The 15,619-nt window shown below is 63.9% G+C and overlaps 1 protein-coding gene across 1 annotated transcript in view; it reads right to left on the bottom strand.

Annotated features, from left to right (window-relative positions):
- APC2 (APC regulator of WNT signaling pathway 2) overlaps nucleotides 1-6,971 on the bottom strand; it is a 16,911-nt gene extending 9,940 nt beyond the window's left edge. Inside the window, 10 exon segments of the mRNA XM_034657383.1 lie at nucleotides 5-144; nucleotides 2,582-2,677; nucleotides 3,153-3,540; nucleotides 4,109-4,207; nucleotides 4,361-4,438; nucleotides 4,978-5,094; nucleotides 5,181-5,289; nucleotides 6,248-6,428; nucleotides 6,552-6,642; nucleotides 6,799-6,971. Of these exon segments, the coding sequence (XP_034513274.1) occupies nucleotides 5-144; nucleotides 2,582-2,677; nucleotides 3,153-3,540; nucleotides 4,109-4,207; nucleotides 4,361-4,438; nucleotides 4,978-5,094; nucleotides 5,181-5,289; nucleotides 6,248-6,428; nucleotides 6,552-6,642; nucleotides 6,799-6,939 (1,440 nt within the window). The 5' untranslated portion in view covers nucleotides 6,940-6,971.
- Between the last annotated feature and the right edge of the window lie 8,648 nt (nucleotides 6,972-15,619).

Here is a 15,619-nt window from a genome sequence, read left to right as displayed (position 1 = left end):
GCACCTTGTTGGCGACATCCCCGAAGGTGAGGTTGGTGAGGGTCATGCCAGCATATCGGCGGAGGGCAAGGTTGAGCGGGTCCCGCGTCGTCTTGTGCATCTCGTAGTCCACCTGCAGCAAGTCCGCTACGGCCTGCAGCCCACCTGCCGGGACGCGGGCAGGGGCGCGGCTGCCGTCAGGTGGGGGAGCCCTGCCCACTGCGGCGCACCCCAAACCACCCACTGGCCTTCCTCCTGGCCTCAGATGCTCTCTGCTCCCTCCCACCCCACACCTGCCCTGCCCGGGCCCCCTCCCCAGCCGGGTTCCCAGGGCTGCTTGCCAGCTCCTGGGCCTTTGCACGGCTGTTCTCTCTGCCTGCAACGCTCTCCCCTGCTATTTGCCCAGGTTCCTGGCTCTACTCCCAGCTCGAGTCACTTTCTCAGGGAAGCCCCCCAACATCCCACACGAGAATTCCCTCCGGATTATTAGACCGCGAGCCATGGACGGCAGGGTGCGGATGGCCTGTGCTCAGGAGATACTGTGGGGGGAAGTGATTCCGGGGAATGGTCGGTACGGAGAGAAGGGAAAGAAGGAGCAAGGCAGGCGTGAGAGGCCCCATCTCGGCCGTCTCCCCGTCGCAAAGATGATGGGGGTGATGCCAGCGTCCCTGGGGCAGAAGTGAGCAGCACACGTCTAAAAAGTCCCCGATTAACCTGCCATAGGTTCAGAGCAGCCGAAAGGTGGACATGACCCAAATGTCCATCTGCGGACATGGATGGAGGGGTGGACACTGTGTCCGTCCATAGGGCAGTATTCCTCAGCCGCGAAAATGCGGGCACTCTGACACCTGCTACCCCATGGGCGGACCCCAAAGACATTAGGCTCGAGGCTGTTTATGTGAAATAAGCCAGACCCAGAAGGACGGACCCCACTCCCAGGAGGCCCCCAGAGGCGTCCCGTCCACACAGACAGAGAGGAGCTGGTGGGAGCCAGGGCTGGGGCAGGGGGTCGGAGTCCGTGCTTCCTGGGAACAGAGTCTCCCTGTGGGCAGATGGAACGTTCTGGAGACGGAGGGTGGGGTGGCTGCAGGGCGGGGTGAGCGTGCTTCATGCCGCGGGCTGTGCGCCTGGAGACGGTTACGGTGGTGAATCTTACGTATATTTTACCACAGTTTGATTTCTTTCTAACTCGGTCGTACACCCAACGTGGGGCCTGAACTCACGACCCTCAGGTAAGAGTCACGCACTCCACTGACTGAGGCAGCCGGGCACCCCTAAAAACTTTAATACATAATTGTAAGTTATTCAGGGGACACTTCCAAGGCCTTTCACGCTCCTGAACGTGGAAACCCCAGTGCTGGAAACCCACAGGAAGGATCCGAATGAGAACAGACAGAAAGTGCTGTGAACTCCACTGCGGGTGGGACCACCCGGCTAGGGGGGCCTGGCAGACACCAGCAACACACAAGTGTTTTGCCCTGGGGACCCCTGTATCCTCCGAGCGTTTCTGAGAACCCCCAAGGAGACTCTGTTCTAGACCTGCTGGAAATGAAAATGAAGCCTTTTAAACCCCAGAACGTAAGCCCAGCGGTCGTCAGAGTAGGAGGTCTGGAAAATGCCTGAGAGAAGACTGGGGTGGGACAGGCAAGTCACATCTCTTGTGTCCTTGTTAAAAGAATGTGACCTTGGGGACCTCGTAGAAGGGGCCCTGGGTCACACTTTGAGAACGAGTTTCATATGAAATTATACGTGTTCATGGTCCAGGCGTTCAAGGTCAGAGGGGATACAGCCCAAACGGAAACCCTCTGTTCCGGCCTCGCAGCAGCTGGCGGGAAGCGCGGCCCCGGGGCCGTCTATCCTCCTGCGTTTAGCCTGCATTCTGGGGCACGTGTGTGCAGCCAGACTGTGCGGGGAGTGGCCCGAACCACCTCCCCCTCTTCCGCCTGCGACAGGAGAACTTCAGAGGGACGCAAGACGCCGCGGCCTGCGACCAGCTCCCAGCGACTGCACACCCGCGGTTTCCAGATTCAGGGCTTTATCTGGGTTCCTTGCTTCCTTGTTTTCATGTGCTTCCTTTGTAAATGCAGCCAGAGGGTAAATTCCTAGCTGGGGGGCTGGGGGGGGCATCAAAAGTGTGCACACCATAAAGTACCGGCTGGAGCCGATGCCCCTCCCCCCGGGGCTGTGCACCTGCTTCCACACAGCCAACCATGGAACGGGCTCTACCCTTGGGGCGTTTCGACCGCTCTGGGTGAGAAGGAGTATCTCATTTTGTAATCACGACAGTGAAGTGAGCATATGGCTGTGATGTCTGAGCTCTGTTTCGATTACTTGTATATGGAAAGAGATAAGATCCTGGTAATGCCGGCAGACCTAAGATTTCACAAGGTCACCCCCCCCCACTACCCCGCGGCTCTGATTCCATGAATTAAATTGGGTTTTTCACCTTTGCTATTGGCTTCCTGAGCAAAGTCACCTCCCTGTTCTCTGAGCCCCAGCACCTTGGTAGCTGAAAGCCGCCCTGGGCGGAATGAGGCCCAGCAGCCCCCGGGGCCATCCGAGAAGCGGTGTGCAGTCAGGGAGGAGGGGAGGGGGCACTCACCCAGCTCGTTCATGGCACGGCGGTATTCCTCGTCAAAGGACAGTTTCATCACAGCACAGGTGGCCTGGCAGATCTGAGGCTCAATGGGGACCGGAGCTGTGGGGCAGGGGGGCAGGGTCAGAACCCCCCACCCCACCCCGCCCGCTCCTGGTGTGTCCCTGCCCCTCCCTGCCTTCTCCACCCAACGGCCTGCACGGACCCCAGAGCTTTCCAAACCACTGCCCTCGGGTCACACGGGCCCTCCCAGAGCAGGGCTGCCTTACCGCAGCTGTCTAAAGCCAGGACAGAGGGTGCTCCGCGCCCCGCCCCCCGGGATCGCAAAGGGAGATGAGGTAATCCCCGGTGCTAAGTACCTTTTGGCAGTGTTTTTGTCACAGATTAACTTTGCAATGAGCTGCAAAAATTAGGAGTCTCAAACTCTGCACCCCGCTTGCAAGGGTTACCCAGGACCTAGCCAAAGTCCCCAGAAGGCCTCGGCCAGTGCCTGGCACACAGGCGGCGCTGGCACAGCCACGGCCCCTCTCACTGCTCACGGTCTGGCCCGGCCACGTGGAAGCGCCCACGTGCTCACCGCCGCTGTTGCCGCCTCCGTCGGCGCTGTCCCGGGCCTGCAGCCAGTCCCAGCACGTCTCACAGTAGGCCCGGATCTGCTCCAGCACGTGCAGGACGCGCATCTCCTTGCGCGCCAGGCCCTGGTCCGGCTGCGAGAAGACAATGTTGTGCAGTGCCGCGTTGGCGCGCATGCGCGCATCCTTGGCTCCCGGCGCCCCGGGGCTCGCACTCCGACCCCCAGCGCCAGCCTCCACGCCGTGCAGGATCTGTAGCAGCAGCGGCAGGCACCCCGAGCGGCGCATGGCCACGCAGCTCTCCGGAGAGCTGGACATCGCCAGCAGGGTGCGGGCTGTGTCCTCCTGGTCCCGCGTCGCCAGCATGGACAGCAACCAGAAGACCACCTCCACCTAGGAGGGCAGGGGATGGAGTCAAGGTGGGGAACACCACCCAGCTCACCGGGCCCCAGCCAGGGGCAGCCCAAGCACCCCCGTGAGCCGCCCAAACACGGTGAGTCCTGTGACCCCAGCCCAGGAGAATCGCTTGCTCACCCCGACCCCCCTCGCCCTGGGGGCCAGCGCACACACCTGGGGAGGTGGTGGGAGGCATCAGCCAGCACTGGAGTGCCCCCAGTTCAGGAGGGCCAGATGCCCACCTTGTCGTCCCTCACTGGGTACTCCTATGCGTGACCTCCTACGTCTAAGGCTCGAGTGCCCCCCCCCCCACAGGACAGCTAACCCCCACCCACCTTACCAGGCCGCAGACCACATGCTGGTCCTGCCAGCCTCACCACACCCCCCACCCAGGGCGGCCCTTCCACACCTGGGGATACATTATGGAGATGGAGGAGGAAGGGTCCCCCACGCCTGACAGAGACGCAGGACCCACCTCACCATACACCTCAACCCGGCCGGCCACCCACACCCCCTCACCTCAACCCACCCGCCTGGCCCCACAAAAACCTGGATACCCCCTCACCTTGCTGTTGCCTGGCGGAGGGACGCCATCCTCAGGGTGCGTGGGGACCTCAGTCTCTGGGTCCTCGTCCACCGACACTGACTTCACCGCCAGCAGGGCCTGTGCGGAGAACGCCAGGCCCGGGGGTTCAGTTGGGGAGCACCCCACAAAGCGCCCAGACTGCTGCCGGCCACAGCCCCATGATGGCGCGGGTGGGGGCTGCGGGCCCGTTCCAGCACCCAGGGCAGGGCCCCGGCTCCCCCCTCCCCGTACCTGGGGCTCGGTCTGTTGCACGCGGTCCTGCGCCGACAGCAGTTCCTGATCGATTTGCTCCAGGCGCGAAGCACGGATCTGAGACACAGAAAGGTGCCCGCTGGGGCTGACCCCGCCCCGGCTCTGGCCCCGCCCACTCCCTGCTGTGACCCCACCCACTGCCCAAACCTCACTTTGACGGCTGACTCCGCCCTGGCCCCGCCCCTGGCTCTGATCCCACCTATTCCTCTATATGGCCCCACCCGCCCCAAACCCCGCCGCCGTGTTACCTGACTCTGCCCACATCCCGGTCCCACCCATGGTCCAACCCCAACCCACACTGACCCCACCCACTCCCTTATTTGGCCCCGCCCACCCCTGATCTGATCCCGTCCACTGACCGAGGCCCAGGGCTTGCTCACACTCGGCTCCGCCCACTGTCCGCCCCCTGCCCCCACTGTTCTCGGACTCTGCCCCCTGGGCCCAGCTCTGCCCTTAGCCCCCTCTGGCCCCACCCACAAAGGGCTCTAGCTCTGGCTCCGCCCCCTGAGCCAGACCCCGCCCACAGCAGTGCCCGCCCGCTGGGTAATGCCCACTTCCCCGCACCTGCTCCGCGCCCGCCCCGCCCACCGCCTCACCTGCGCCCGCTGCACCATCTCGTCCGAGGTGCCGAAGCGCTCCTCCATCAGCGAGCGGATGTGCTGGGCCTCGAACTCCAGCTGCTGCCGGATCAGGTCCATCTGCATCGAGAACTGCTGGGAGGGGCGGGCGGACCGCGGTGAGGGCGCGCCCGGGCCCGAGGCCCCCACCCGCCCACCGCCCCTCCGCCCCGCGGGCTCACCGTCTCCACGTGCGGGAGCTCGTCCAGGCGCTTGGACAGGCCCTGCAGCTGTGAGTAATACCAGAGCTTCTCCTTCTCCTCCTTCTCGATCTCGTTCAACAGGAAACACCTGGGGGGGCAAGTCGGTGGGTGCAGGCTGGCAGCGGGGGAGCCGTCGTGCACACGGTGTTTACCTTGATCGCTTGTTGGGCGCTGACTGTGCCAAGTTTAACAGGAGGGCAGAGTCTCGCCCTTGGTGCTCCCGGGATTGGGGTGGGGTGCAGAAAATTAATTCAAAGGAAAGAGGCAATTCCTTTATAAGTTCTGGTCTCCGGAGAAAGGCTCTGAGGGGGCTGTTGTGCCCCTAACACCTCTCCCGCACTTGCTAATCTCCCCCTAGCCTGCAAAGACCAGCTCAGGCTCAGGTGACCCCAGGCCCAACAGTCTCCCTCTTAACCCTGGGGTGATGCTGCTATTTCCATTGTACAGAGCTCCATGTTTAGGCTCTGTGTCTTTTTTTTTTTCTTTAAATAAAAATTTATGGACTTTAGATAATTTTGCCTACATTGCATATAATTGCAGGCCAGAAGTCTGAGGCTGGGAGGGGTTGGAAACTCGCTTGAGGTCCCACAGCACAGTGTGGACCTGACTCCAAGCTGCTCTTGAACTGTCCCATCCGACCCCACACAACCAGCTGAGCTGAGCTGGGAGCCCGGACCCTGCTTTCCTCTGCTGGCCACGGGCCCGGGTTTCCTGGGCCACAGCCCCTCTCTCCACAAAGGCGGCCTTGAGCCCTTCTGGCTCCAGTCCTGACCCTGGCAATGGACACAGCCCCGTCCCTGGTGAAGCCTGCATACTGGGGACCCCTGAGGACATCTCCCAGGAGCCTTCCTCTTTACCGGGAACCCCCCTCGTCTTTGTCCTCCAGAGAGGCCGACAATGGGGGAAGACGAGCCACCAGCAGCCTGTGTGAGCAGGGTCGACTCAGGAGGCGGGTGGGACACATGCGGGTGGGCCAGTCAGGGGCCAGGGATAGCTGGGCCGGAGCTGTCTGGGGGCGGGGCTTCCCGCCACCTGCCGTCTCTCACCGTTCGCGGTCCAGCTCCTCCAGGAGCCGGATGGTAGCCCGGCTCAGCTCCCCAAAGCTGTCCTTAGAGGGCCCAGAGCCGTGGACGGGACTTTCTTCGGGGGTCCGTGCAGGGGGCTCGGGGCCCAGGGCGGGGGGCTGGGACTTCAGGTTGTACAGGCTGGTGATGTCCGTCTGCAGGGCTGTAGGGGCAGGAGGGAGAGGGCGAGGTCAGTGCCCCCTCCTGCCCCTCCTCCTCCCAGCTCCCTCTGGGGCAAGCTGGAGACTGCCCCAGGGTGCAGAGGGGCCCCAGGCAGGGCCCTCACCTTTCAGCTGCTCCAGCACCTCGGTCTGCCCCAAGGACACCAGCACTCCAGCCTCCTGCTCCAGCTTGGCTTGTAAGTGCTTCAGGACCTCCTGGGGGGGCGGGGAAGAGCACCACCAGCATCAGCCGGCCGCCCTGGGCTGCCCGGACCCCCCCCGCCATGAAACGCCCCAGCCTGGCCTGCCGGCCTCGGGGTCCAGCGCCCTGGTGTTTGTGCCTGCAACTGCCTCCCCCAGCCCCACCCTCACCTTCATGCCGGACGTCTCCGTCTCCAGCTTGGACAGGTGGCTGGAATTGTCGCGCAGCTCCTGCCTCAGGTGACTGTTCTCGGCCTTCAAGGCCTCCACCTGCCGCACCAGCTGCTCGTATGGTGCCACGGAGCTCGTCATCTTCAGCTCCTGCAGCGCCTGCAGCCACAGGCCAGAAGGTTNCCCCGCCCCGGCTCTGGCCCCGCCCACTCCCTGCTGTGACCCCACCCACTGCCCAAACCTCACTTTGACGGCTGACTCCGCCCTGGCCCCGCCCCTGGCTCTGATCCCACCTATTCCTCTATATGGCCCCACCCGCCCCAAACCCCGCCGCCGTGTTACCTGACTCTGCCCACATCCCGGTCCCACCCATGGTCCAACCCCAACCCACACTGACCCCACCCACTCCCTTATTTGGCCCCGCCCACCCCTGATCTGATCCCGTCCACTGACCGAGGCCCAGGGCTTGCTCACACTCGGCTCCGCCCACTGTCCGCCCCCTGCCCCCACTGTTCTCGGACTCTGCCCCCTGGGCCCAGCTCTGCCCTTAGCCCCCTCTGGCCCCACCCACAAAGGGCTCTAGCTCTGGCTCCGCCCCCTGAGCCAGACCCCGCCCACAGCAGTGCCCGCCCGCTGGGTAATGCCCACTTCCCCGCACCTGCTCCGCGCCCGCCCCGCCCACCGCCTCACCTGCGCCCGCTGCACCATCTCGTCCGAGGTGCCGAAGCGCTCCTCCATCAGCGAGCGGATGTGCTGGGCCTCGAACTCCAGCTGCTGCCGGATCAGGTCCATCTGCATCGAGAACTGCTGGGAGGGGCGGGCGGACCGCGGTGAGGGCGCGCCCGGGCCCGAGGCCCCCACCCGCCCACCGCCCCTCCGCCCCGCGGGCTCACCGTCTCCACGTGCGGGAGCTCGTCCAGGCGCTTGGACAGGCCCTGCAGCTGTGAGTAATACCAGAGCTTCTCCTTCTCCTCCTTCTCGATCTCGTTCAACAGGAAACACCTGGGGGGGCAAGTCGGTGGGTGCAGGCTGGCAGCGGGGGAGCCGTCGTGCACACGGTGTTTACCTTGATCGCTTGTTGGGCGCTGACTGTGCCAAGTTTAACAGGAGGGCAGAGTCTCGCCCTTGGTGCTCCCGGGATTGGGGTGGGGTGCAGAAAATTAATTCAAAGGAAAGAGGCAATTCCTTTATAAGTTCTGGTCTCCGGAGAAAGGCTCTGAGGGGGCTGTTGTGCCCCTAACACCTCTCCCGCACTTGCTAATCTCCCCCTAGCCTGCAAAGACCAGCTCAGGCTCAGGTGACCCCAGGCCCAACAGTCTCCCTCTTAACCCTGGGGTGATGCTGCTATTTCCATTGTACAGAGCTCCATGTTTAGGCTCTGTGTCTTTTTTTTTTTCTTTAAATAAAAATTTATGGACTTTAGATAATTTTGCCTACATTGCATATAATTGCAGGCCAGAAGTCTGAGGCTGGGAGGGGTTGGAAACTCGCTTGAGGTCCCACAGCACAGTGTGGACCTGACTCCAAGCTGCTCTTGAACTGTCCCATCCGACCCCACACAACCAGCTGAGCTGAGCTGGGAGCCCGGACCCTGCTTTCCTCTGCTGGCCACGGGCCCGGGTTTCCTGGGCCACAGCCCCTCTCTCCACAAAGGCGGCCTTGAGCCCTTCTGGCTCCAGTCCTGACCCTGGCAATGGACACAGCCCCGTCCGGTGAAGCCTGCATACTGGGGACCCCTGAGGACATCTCCCAGGAGCCTTCCTCTTTACCGGGAACCCCCCTCGTCTTTGTCCTCCAGAGAGGCCGACAATGGGGGAAGACGAGCCACCAGCAGCCTGTGTGAGCAGGGTCGACTCAGGAGGCGGGTGGGACACATGCGGGTGGGCCAGTCAGGGGCCAGGGATAGCTGGGCCGGAGCTGTCTGGGGGCGGGGCTTCCCGCCACCTGCCGTCTCTCACCGTTCGCGGTCCAGCTCCTCCAGGAGCCGGATGGTAGCCCGGCTCAGCTCCCCAAAGCTGTCCTTAGAGGGCCCAGAGCCGTGGACGGGACTTTCTTCGGGGGTCCGTGCAGGGGGCTCGGGGCCCAGGGCGGGGGGCTGGGACTTCAGGTTGTACAGGCTGGTGATGTCCGTCTGCAGGGCTGTAGGGGCAGGAGGGAGAGGGCGAGGTCAGTGCCCCCTCCTGCCCCTCCTCCTCCCAGCTCCCTCTGGGGCAAGCTGGAGACTGCCCCAGGGTGCAGAGGGGCCCCAGGCAGGGCCCTCACCTTTCAGCTGCTCCAGCACCTCGGTCTGCCCCAAGGACACCAGCACTCCAGCCTCCTGCTCCAGCTTGGCTTGTAAGTGCTTCAGGACCTCCTGGGGGGGCGGGGAAGAGCACCACCAGCATCAGCCGGCCGCCCTGGGCTGCCCGGACCCCCCCCGCCATGAAACGCCCCAGCCTGGCCTGCCGGCCTCGGGGTCCAGCGCCCTGGTGTTTGTGCCTGCAACTGCCTCCCCCAGCCCCACCCTCACCTTCATGCCGGACGTCTCCGTCTCCAGCTTGGACAGGTGGCTGGAATTGTCGCGCAGCTCCTGCCTCAGGTGACTGTTCTCGGCCTTCAAGGCCTCCACCTGCCGCACCAGCTGCTCGTATGGTGCCACGGAGCTCGTCATCTTCAGCTCCTGCAGCGCCTGCAGCCACAGGCCAGAAGGTTCACCCAAGGGTCTAGGGAGGGCTGGCTCCTGATCCAAGTCCCGGCCCTCCCATCCGGTCCTGGGGTGAATCCCAGCAGGGATGCCTAGTGTGGACCGCTGCAGGGCTGGCCCTGAGGACATGCGTCATGGCCCGTAGAGCAACACACAGCGACAGATGCGGGCAGGGCCACGTCGAGACAGACCACACGTCCAGCCGACCAGCAGACACAGACGCATGTTTGTCCTCACTGCTGGGCTCCCAGACCCATGAGCTGACAGCCAAGGCCCTGCCCCACAGACACGCAGCTGCCAGAGGTCAGGCGCACAGACCACCGGCTGGCCCAGCGAAGGGACGGTAAGAATGCTGCATCCGCCCTCAAAAGCAGCTCGGACAGCGATGGCCAGGTTGCTGGCAGCGACCCCCACAGCCGGATGGAACAGACAGACCCAGCTCATCACAGTCACCCTGGGGGTCTGCACTCTGGATGCCCTGCCCCCCTCCACCAACAGCTACCTGCCTGGCCCGTCTCCCCTCCTGTCAGCCCTCTACCAGCCCCTGCGGCCCTGGCGGCCCCATGCACCATCTCCTGGGCTCTGCCACCACCACCCGCTTCTTTGTGTGTGTGGCGGTCCTTTCTCACTCTGGCCCAGCCTCCTCCTCTGTGCAGCTGGCTGGCAGCTCCTCCTTCCTTGGCTAGGCCCTTCCCAGAGCAGTCCCACCTCCTCCCCACCCCCCTTCCCTCTTTGTTCCCTTCCCATCAGCACTCGCCCCCTCCCTCCGCCTTTGTCTGAGGCACACCAATGGCAGCCCATCCTTTCCTCCACCTCCTTCCCGAGAGCCCCCTCCCCAAACCAGCCAGCCTTTCCTTGCCCACAGGCACACACACCTGGCCACATGCATTCATTTACTTGCGTGTTCACTGTCGTCCCTCTGCTCCTACCCACTGAACCCTCCCCAACCCACCCACCATGGGGTCACCAAGGGCGCGCTGGGCCTGGCGTAGGGTGGGGAGAGGGGGTCAGGCCATCCTAACCCATTGGGAGGACCTACTGTTTGCCTGACCCTGTCATCTGACTTCCTGGTCACAGGCCTGAGCCTCGGGGACCACGATGGCTGTGCTCAGAGGAAGTGAGGCCAGGGGGCCACACAAGGCATGACAGGAGCCTGGCCCCGGAAGTACTCAGGAGGCCAGCTCTCTGGCCTTGGTTCGCCCATCTGAGCAATGAGAACTCAGTATGCCAGGCCCATCCCACAGGCTGATGAGAGGGTCAGGCACGGGAGTGGGCACGGAGCAAAACCAGAAGTCACAGGGCAGGTGGGACAGTCAGAACGGAAGACGGTGTGTCAGGTGGGGAAGGCCAGCTGCCTGGGGACCACAGCCTTTGCCTCCCACCCCAATAGTGATCCCACCCAAGGCTCAGTCGGGGGTCCCAGAGCTGGGAATCAGGCCTGGGGTTGTGGCAAGATCCCTGGGCTGGAGCCGTGTCCTGGCTGAGGACACAAAGCGCTAGGGGAGGCACAACACCACCTACGCCCCCCCCACTCCCTCAACCATCCGAGGTCCCCTCCCTGAGCCCCACCCAGGGCTGCCTCCCCGTTTCTCTCATGGGTGTCTTTGTGGACGTTCCGGGCTAAGCCTGGGATGCCTTCACTCCCCTGCATCCTCATCAACCAGAGCTTGGCAGCAGGCCACCCACCAGACCCCCCCTCCCTTCAGCCTGAGTCCCCAACTCCACACTCCCACCAGCTCCTCAAGCTTTGCCCAGCTAGACCCCCGCTCCCCCAGCAACCCCATCAGGACAGCCTCGCTGGCCTCCCGCAGTCCACTCCTCACGCACAGCCAGAAGGAAGCTCTGAAAGTCACTGTTTGGACTCCATCCCTCCCTTGCTCCGATACTTCCCATGGCCCCCCAGTGCCCTCGAGATAAGACCTGATTCCTGCACGTCCACCTGCAGCCACACAGCAGTGCTCTTTCAGCAGGCCTCTGCATGTGCAGTTTTCCACCCGGAGCACCTTTCCCAACTCCTGCCATCCCTCAAGGTGCAGCTTCCTCCAGGAAGCCCTCCTGCCTGCCCCTCCACCCCAGGTTGCACCAGGGGACTCCCAGGAGCCTCCTTGGGAGATCTCCATTGCAGAAGGGAAAGCACCAATAGCTGGGGGTTGGTCTGATTGAGCGGAGAGTGGCCGAATTTCAGGGGACGATGGCATAGACGTGGCCCAAAGGGGCCCTTCCTTCTCTTTCCTTCAGTCCAAACCCACTTCACAGAGAGGGAAACTGATGTCCAGCGAGGTGTAGCGCTATCCCCCAAGCACACAGCAGGCCTGCTGCAGACTGTGGGAGATCCCAGCGCTGGACCCTGTGAGTGGGTGTGTGCGTGGGGAGAGCAGCAATGCAGGTGCCCACCTCCCTGGTTCTGTTTCCCTTCTGGCTCCACCCTGGAGACACGGAGGCTCCGCAGTGTGTGCTGGTAGGTGAAGAAGAGATGGAGACCCCCAGCAGAGGCGGAGGACCCGCCCCCTGCTCTCCACCCAGGGAAGCGTGCCGCTTACTTTATCTCACTCACTCGGGCTGGGCTGGCAGGGGCGCCGCGGGGCGTGGGCTCCGGGGCTCCGGGGTCTCGGCGGCGCAGGCAGAGGGCTCTGGAGCGGACAAAGCCCGGTCCCGGCCTGGCCAGGCGGCGCCGCCGCTCCTGGAGCTGGGCGAGACCACCGCGAGCGGGGGAGGATGCGGGATGCGGGATGCGGGATGCAGGCGCCGTGGCCAATTGCGGCGCGGGAAGACGAACTGGTACCATGGCAACAGCCAATGGCGGCCCCAGGGCGGGGACCAGCGGCGGCAACGGGACGTCGGGCCTCCGGGCGGGTTCAGAGACTGCGTGTGCAGAGAAAGGGGGGTGAACCCCCTCCAAGAGAAGGGGGCGCCTCGAGGTCTAGGGCCCCGTGTCCCCCACCCATTCCGGAGTAAAGCGGTCTTAAGAACCTCCCGGGGCTGGATCCAGAGAATTTGAGACTAAAACATCCAGTGTTGGGTGTTACATCAGAATTTGAGGGGGCCAGGCAGGAGCCAGGCCAGCCCCTCCCCACGGATCCAGCCAGGCCCTGTGCAGATGGGTGAGGGCGGGGCAGGGCTGAGGATCCAGTCTGGACACCCCAGCCCTCGCCACCAGAGAGGGTCACAGCTGGCAAGAAGGGCTGAGCATGGGGGACGGGTGGGCATGCCGAGAAGTGCTTGGGACCCCGACATTTCTCACTGTCTCCCTGGCACAGCTTCTCCGTGGCCATCTGCCATGACTCCCATCCACCCCATGTCACTTGGTCTCCTTCAATCTCTGTCTCCCTGTGTCTGTGTCTCTCATCACGCTCCTATTTCACCCTCACAGAAGGGGAGGCAAAGGAGGGAGGGGCCTGGGGTCCCAGCTGTCTCAGATCCTCCATAGGTCCCCAGAACCACTCGAGGGGTTAACACCCAGAGCCGGAATTTCACGGCTACGACCAGTCCTTACTGCCTCAGATGCATGCACGCCCGAAAGGACGAAGGAGGCTCTGGGCCAGGAGAGGCGGTTTAGGGGGCCTGCCTCTGTCCTTGCTTGCTGGGAGAACCTGTTTTCCCCTCGGTAAAATGGGGAGCTGGCTGCAGGCTCAGTAAGGGCCGGTGCAATGAACAATGGGACAGGCAGCCAAGGGCACAGGGACCACACTCTTCTCTGTTGGGTTTACTGCAGGAGGTCCCGGGTGCCTGTCCTGGGCTAGCAATGCTGGGGGCCCTGAAAGGAACCTCCAGAGCCAGACACAGCCTGTAGGGCTTGAGGATGGGGTGCAGTGGGCAGGGGGCTCTTTCTGGAAGCTGGGAAGGCTGCACAGAGAAAGGAACACGGGTGCTTGGCCTCTTCAGGATGAGTAAGAGTTGGGCATGGAAGCAGGGAGGGGAACAGCAGTTCAGGCTGAAGGAACAGCATGTAGATCAATGCCCTCTCAGGGGATGTGGGTTTCTGTGGCGCTGGATCAGGGCATTATGAGGGGTTTAGAGCAGGGGCAGTCCCCTGGAGGAGTCATGGGCTGAACTGACCACAAACAGCAGGGCACACTGGGCAAAGCTGGAATGGGCGTGGGGAAAGGACAGAGCCCAGGGCCCCAGCTTCAGCTGTACCTCGATTCCCCTGCATGACCTTGGGCCTCTCTGGCCTCAGTTTCCTGTTTTGTTGACTGGGAGGTGGGTTGGAGAATCCTTGCCCGCACAGAACGAAGTCTTACCTCCCCAACCCAGTCTCAGAGGTCGCTGCTCCCCAGGCCCCTCTCAGCCGGAATCTTAGATGGTCTAAAGGCCAGCCTTGTCCTCATACATATAAGGACACTGAGGCTTAAGCCAGGGAGCACCCTGCTGGAGTTCACTCATGAGCCTCACCAGCCCTGGGGGCTGGAAGGCTGAGGGCACATGGGACCAAGACCCCAAGGCAAGATGCCCCTGTCCTCAAGCCTCTGGGACTTCATAGCTCTGACCCCCTGCCCCTCCTTGCCCTCGAAAATCCCTGACCCTGTAAATTCTTGAGCCACAGACTCAGGCATCACTGGAAATTCAAGAACCACAGAGCCTTGGGAAACCCCACAGCACCCCAGTACCCCAGTCCCAGTCTTGGGGGAATGAAGTGACCCCCCAATGTACAGTACCCAGGCCTAGTGGGGAGACCCTTCCCAGGTACCCTCCCCGGGACCCTCCGTGCTCCCTACCGCTGCTGGGCTCTCAAGGGGAAAATTGAATCATGGGGCTCGCTCCTCCCCACCCTCGCCCTGAGATCTTCCCTTCCCCCCGCCCCCACCCCCATCCCAGCCTCCGGCCAGCACACAACACGGTCACTCACAGAGTGTCTTTGAGTCTTCTGGGCCTGACCTCAGCGTCAATTCCCACTTGATGCCCCGCCCTCTTTCACTGACCCCCCGCTGTGCTAGGGGCTGGGGGTAGAACCCGGGGTATCCCCCACACACATTCAGAGCTGGGGGGGCAGAAGGAAGCAGGAAGACACCAGGTTGACATGCGACCAGAGATGGGGCGCGGGCTGGGGGACGGAGCAGGGCCCTGACGGGCGAGGAAGGAGTGCCACTGGAGATGGGGGAGTGGTGGGGCCGTGCCCCCGGAACCCGATCCGGGGTGGGTGGCCTGACAGGGTTCTGGGCCTCAGTTTCCCCGAGCGGGTAGGGGGCGAGCGAGCCTCCTGTCAGCACCGCGGACAGCTCCCCATCGGCCTCCAGGCCGGGTCTTCCGCGGACGCCTCGGCCCGGCGCTCAGGCCCCAGCCTTGCTGAAGGCGTGACCTTGGCCTCCCCGCTGTGCCCCCAGACCCAGTATCCTCTTAAACTGGGGATGTTAGAGCCGCAGGGTTCGGAACGATTACAGAGGCCGGCAAAGCACTCGGGCCCGGTGGGATGTATATTATGAACCTCAGCGTCGGCCAATGTCCGAGTCGGCCCAACACGGGGAGCCCAGAGGGGAAACTGAGGCCGGAAACGGTGCAGGGCGTGGCCCTGCCGCCACCCGCTTGTACGGGACGGACCCTCGGCAGGACGGTCCCCCTCGCAGTCCCCCCGCCCCAGCTGCTCTGTGTCCGCGTAATGGGGAGGGGTCCGGGGGGTCTCCCTCGGAGACCGGGAGCTGGGCCCGGCGAGGCTGCGCTTGCGCAGACCCGGGGTGGGGGGGGTTCGCTGCAACGCGGGGGAGGGGCTCCCAGCCAGGCGAGCAGCCTGAGGCAGTTTCCCTGGCAACGGTCTCCGCGGCAACTGCGCGAGACCCCAGACCCGTCAAGCCTCGTGCGCGTGTCGGAGCGCCCCCCACGCCCTACCTGGTCCCCGAAGAAGGCCGAGTGTAGCAGGCTCAGCAGCCCCAAGAGCCCCATGGAGCCGCGGCCGCCCCGGACCAGCCCGCGCCCCGCCCTCAGCCGCTCGAGTAGGGGGGAGGCACGGCCGAGACTGCCTGCGCCTGCGCGGAGGGACTGCGGGGAGGGCTTGCTCCGCGGCGCCGGGGCGGGGACTTCTGGGGAGGGGGGGCGACCAACGAGCGGGTCTGCGGGACTTCGCAGGAGCGGGGGAAGGGAGTCTCGCGGGACTGGGGGCTCGGGAGAGGAAGGTGGGAGACTGGAGAGGGGTGGGGGCGGAGGACC

This window comes from Ailuropoda melanoleuca, chromosome 4 (genome assembly GCF_002007445.2).
Source record: "Ailuropoda melanoleuca isolate Jingjing chromosome 4, ASM200744v2, whole genome shotgun sequence".
Lineage (NCBI taxonomy): Eukaryota > Metazoa > Chordata > Mammalia > Carnivora > Ursidae > Ailuropoda > Ailuropoda melanoleuca.
The sequence above is the reverse complement of the archived record's forward strand: the minus strand, read 5'-3'. Positions and strand labels throughout refer to the sequence as shown.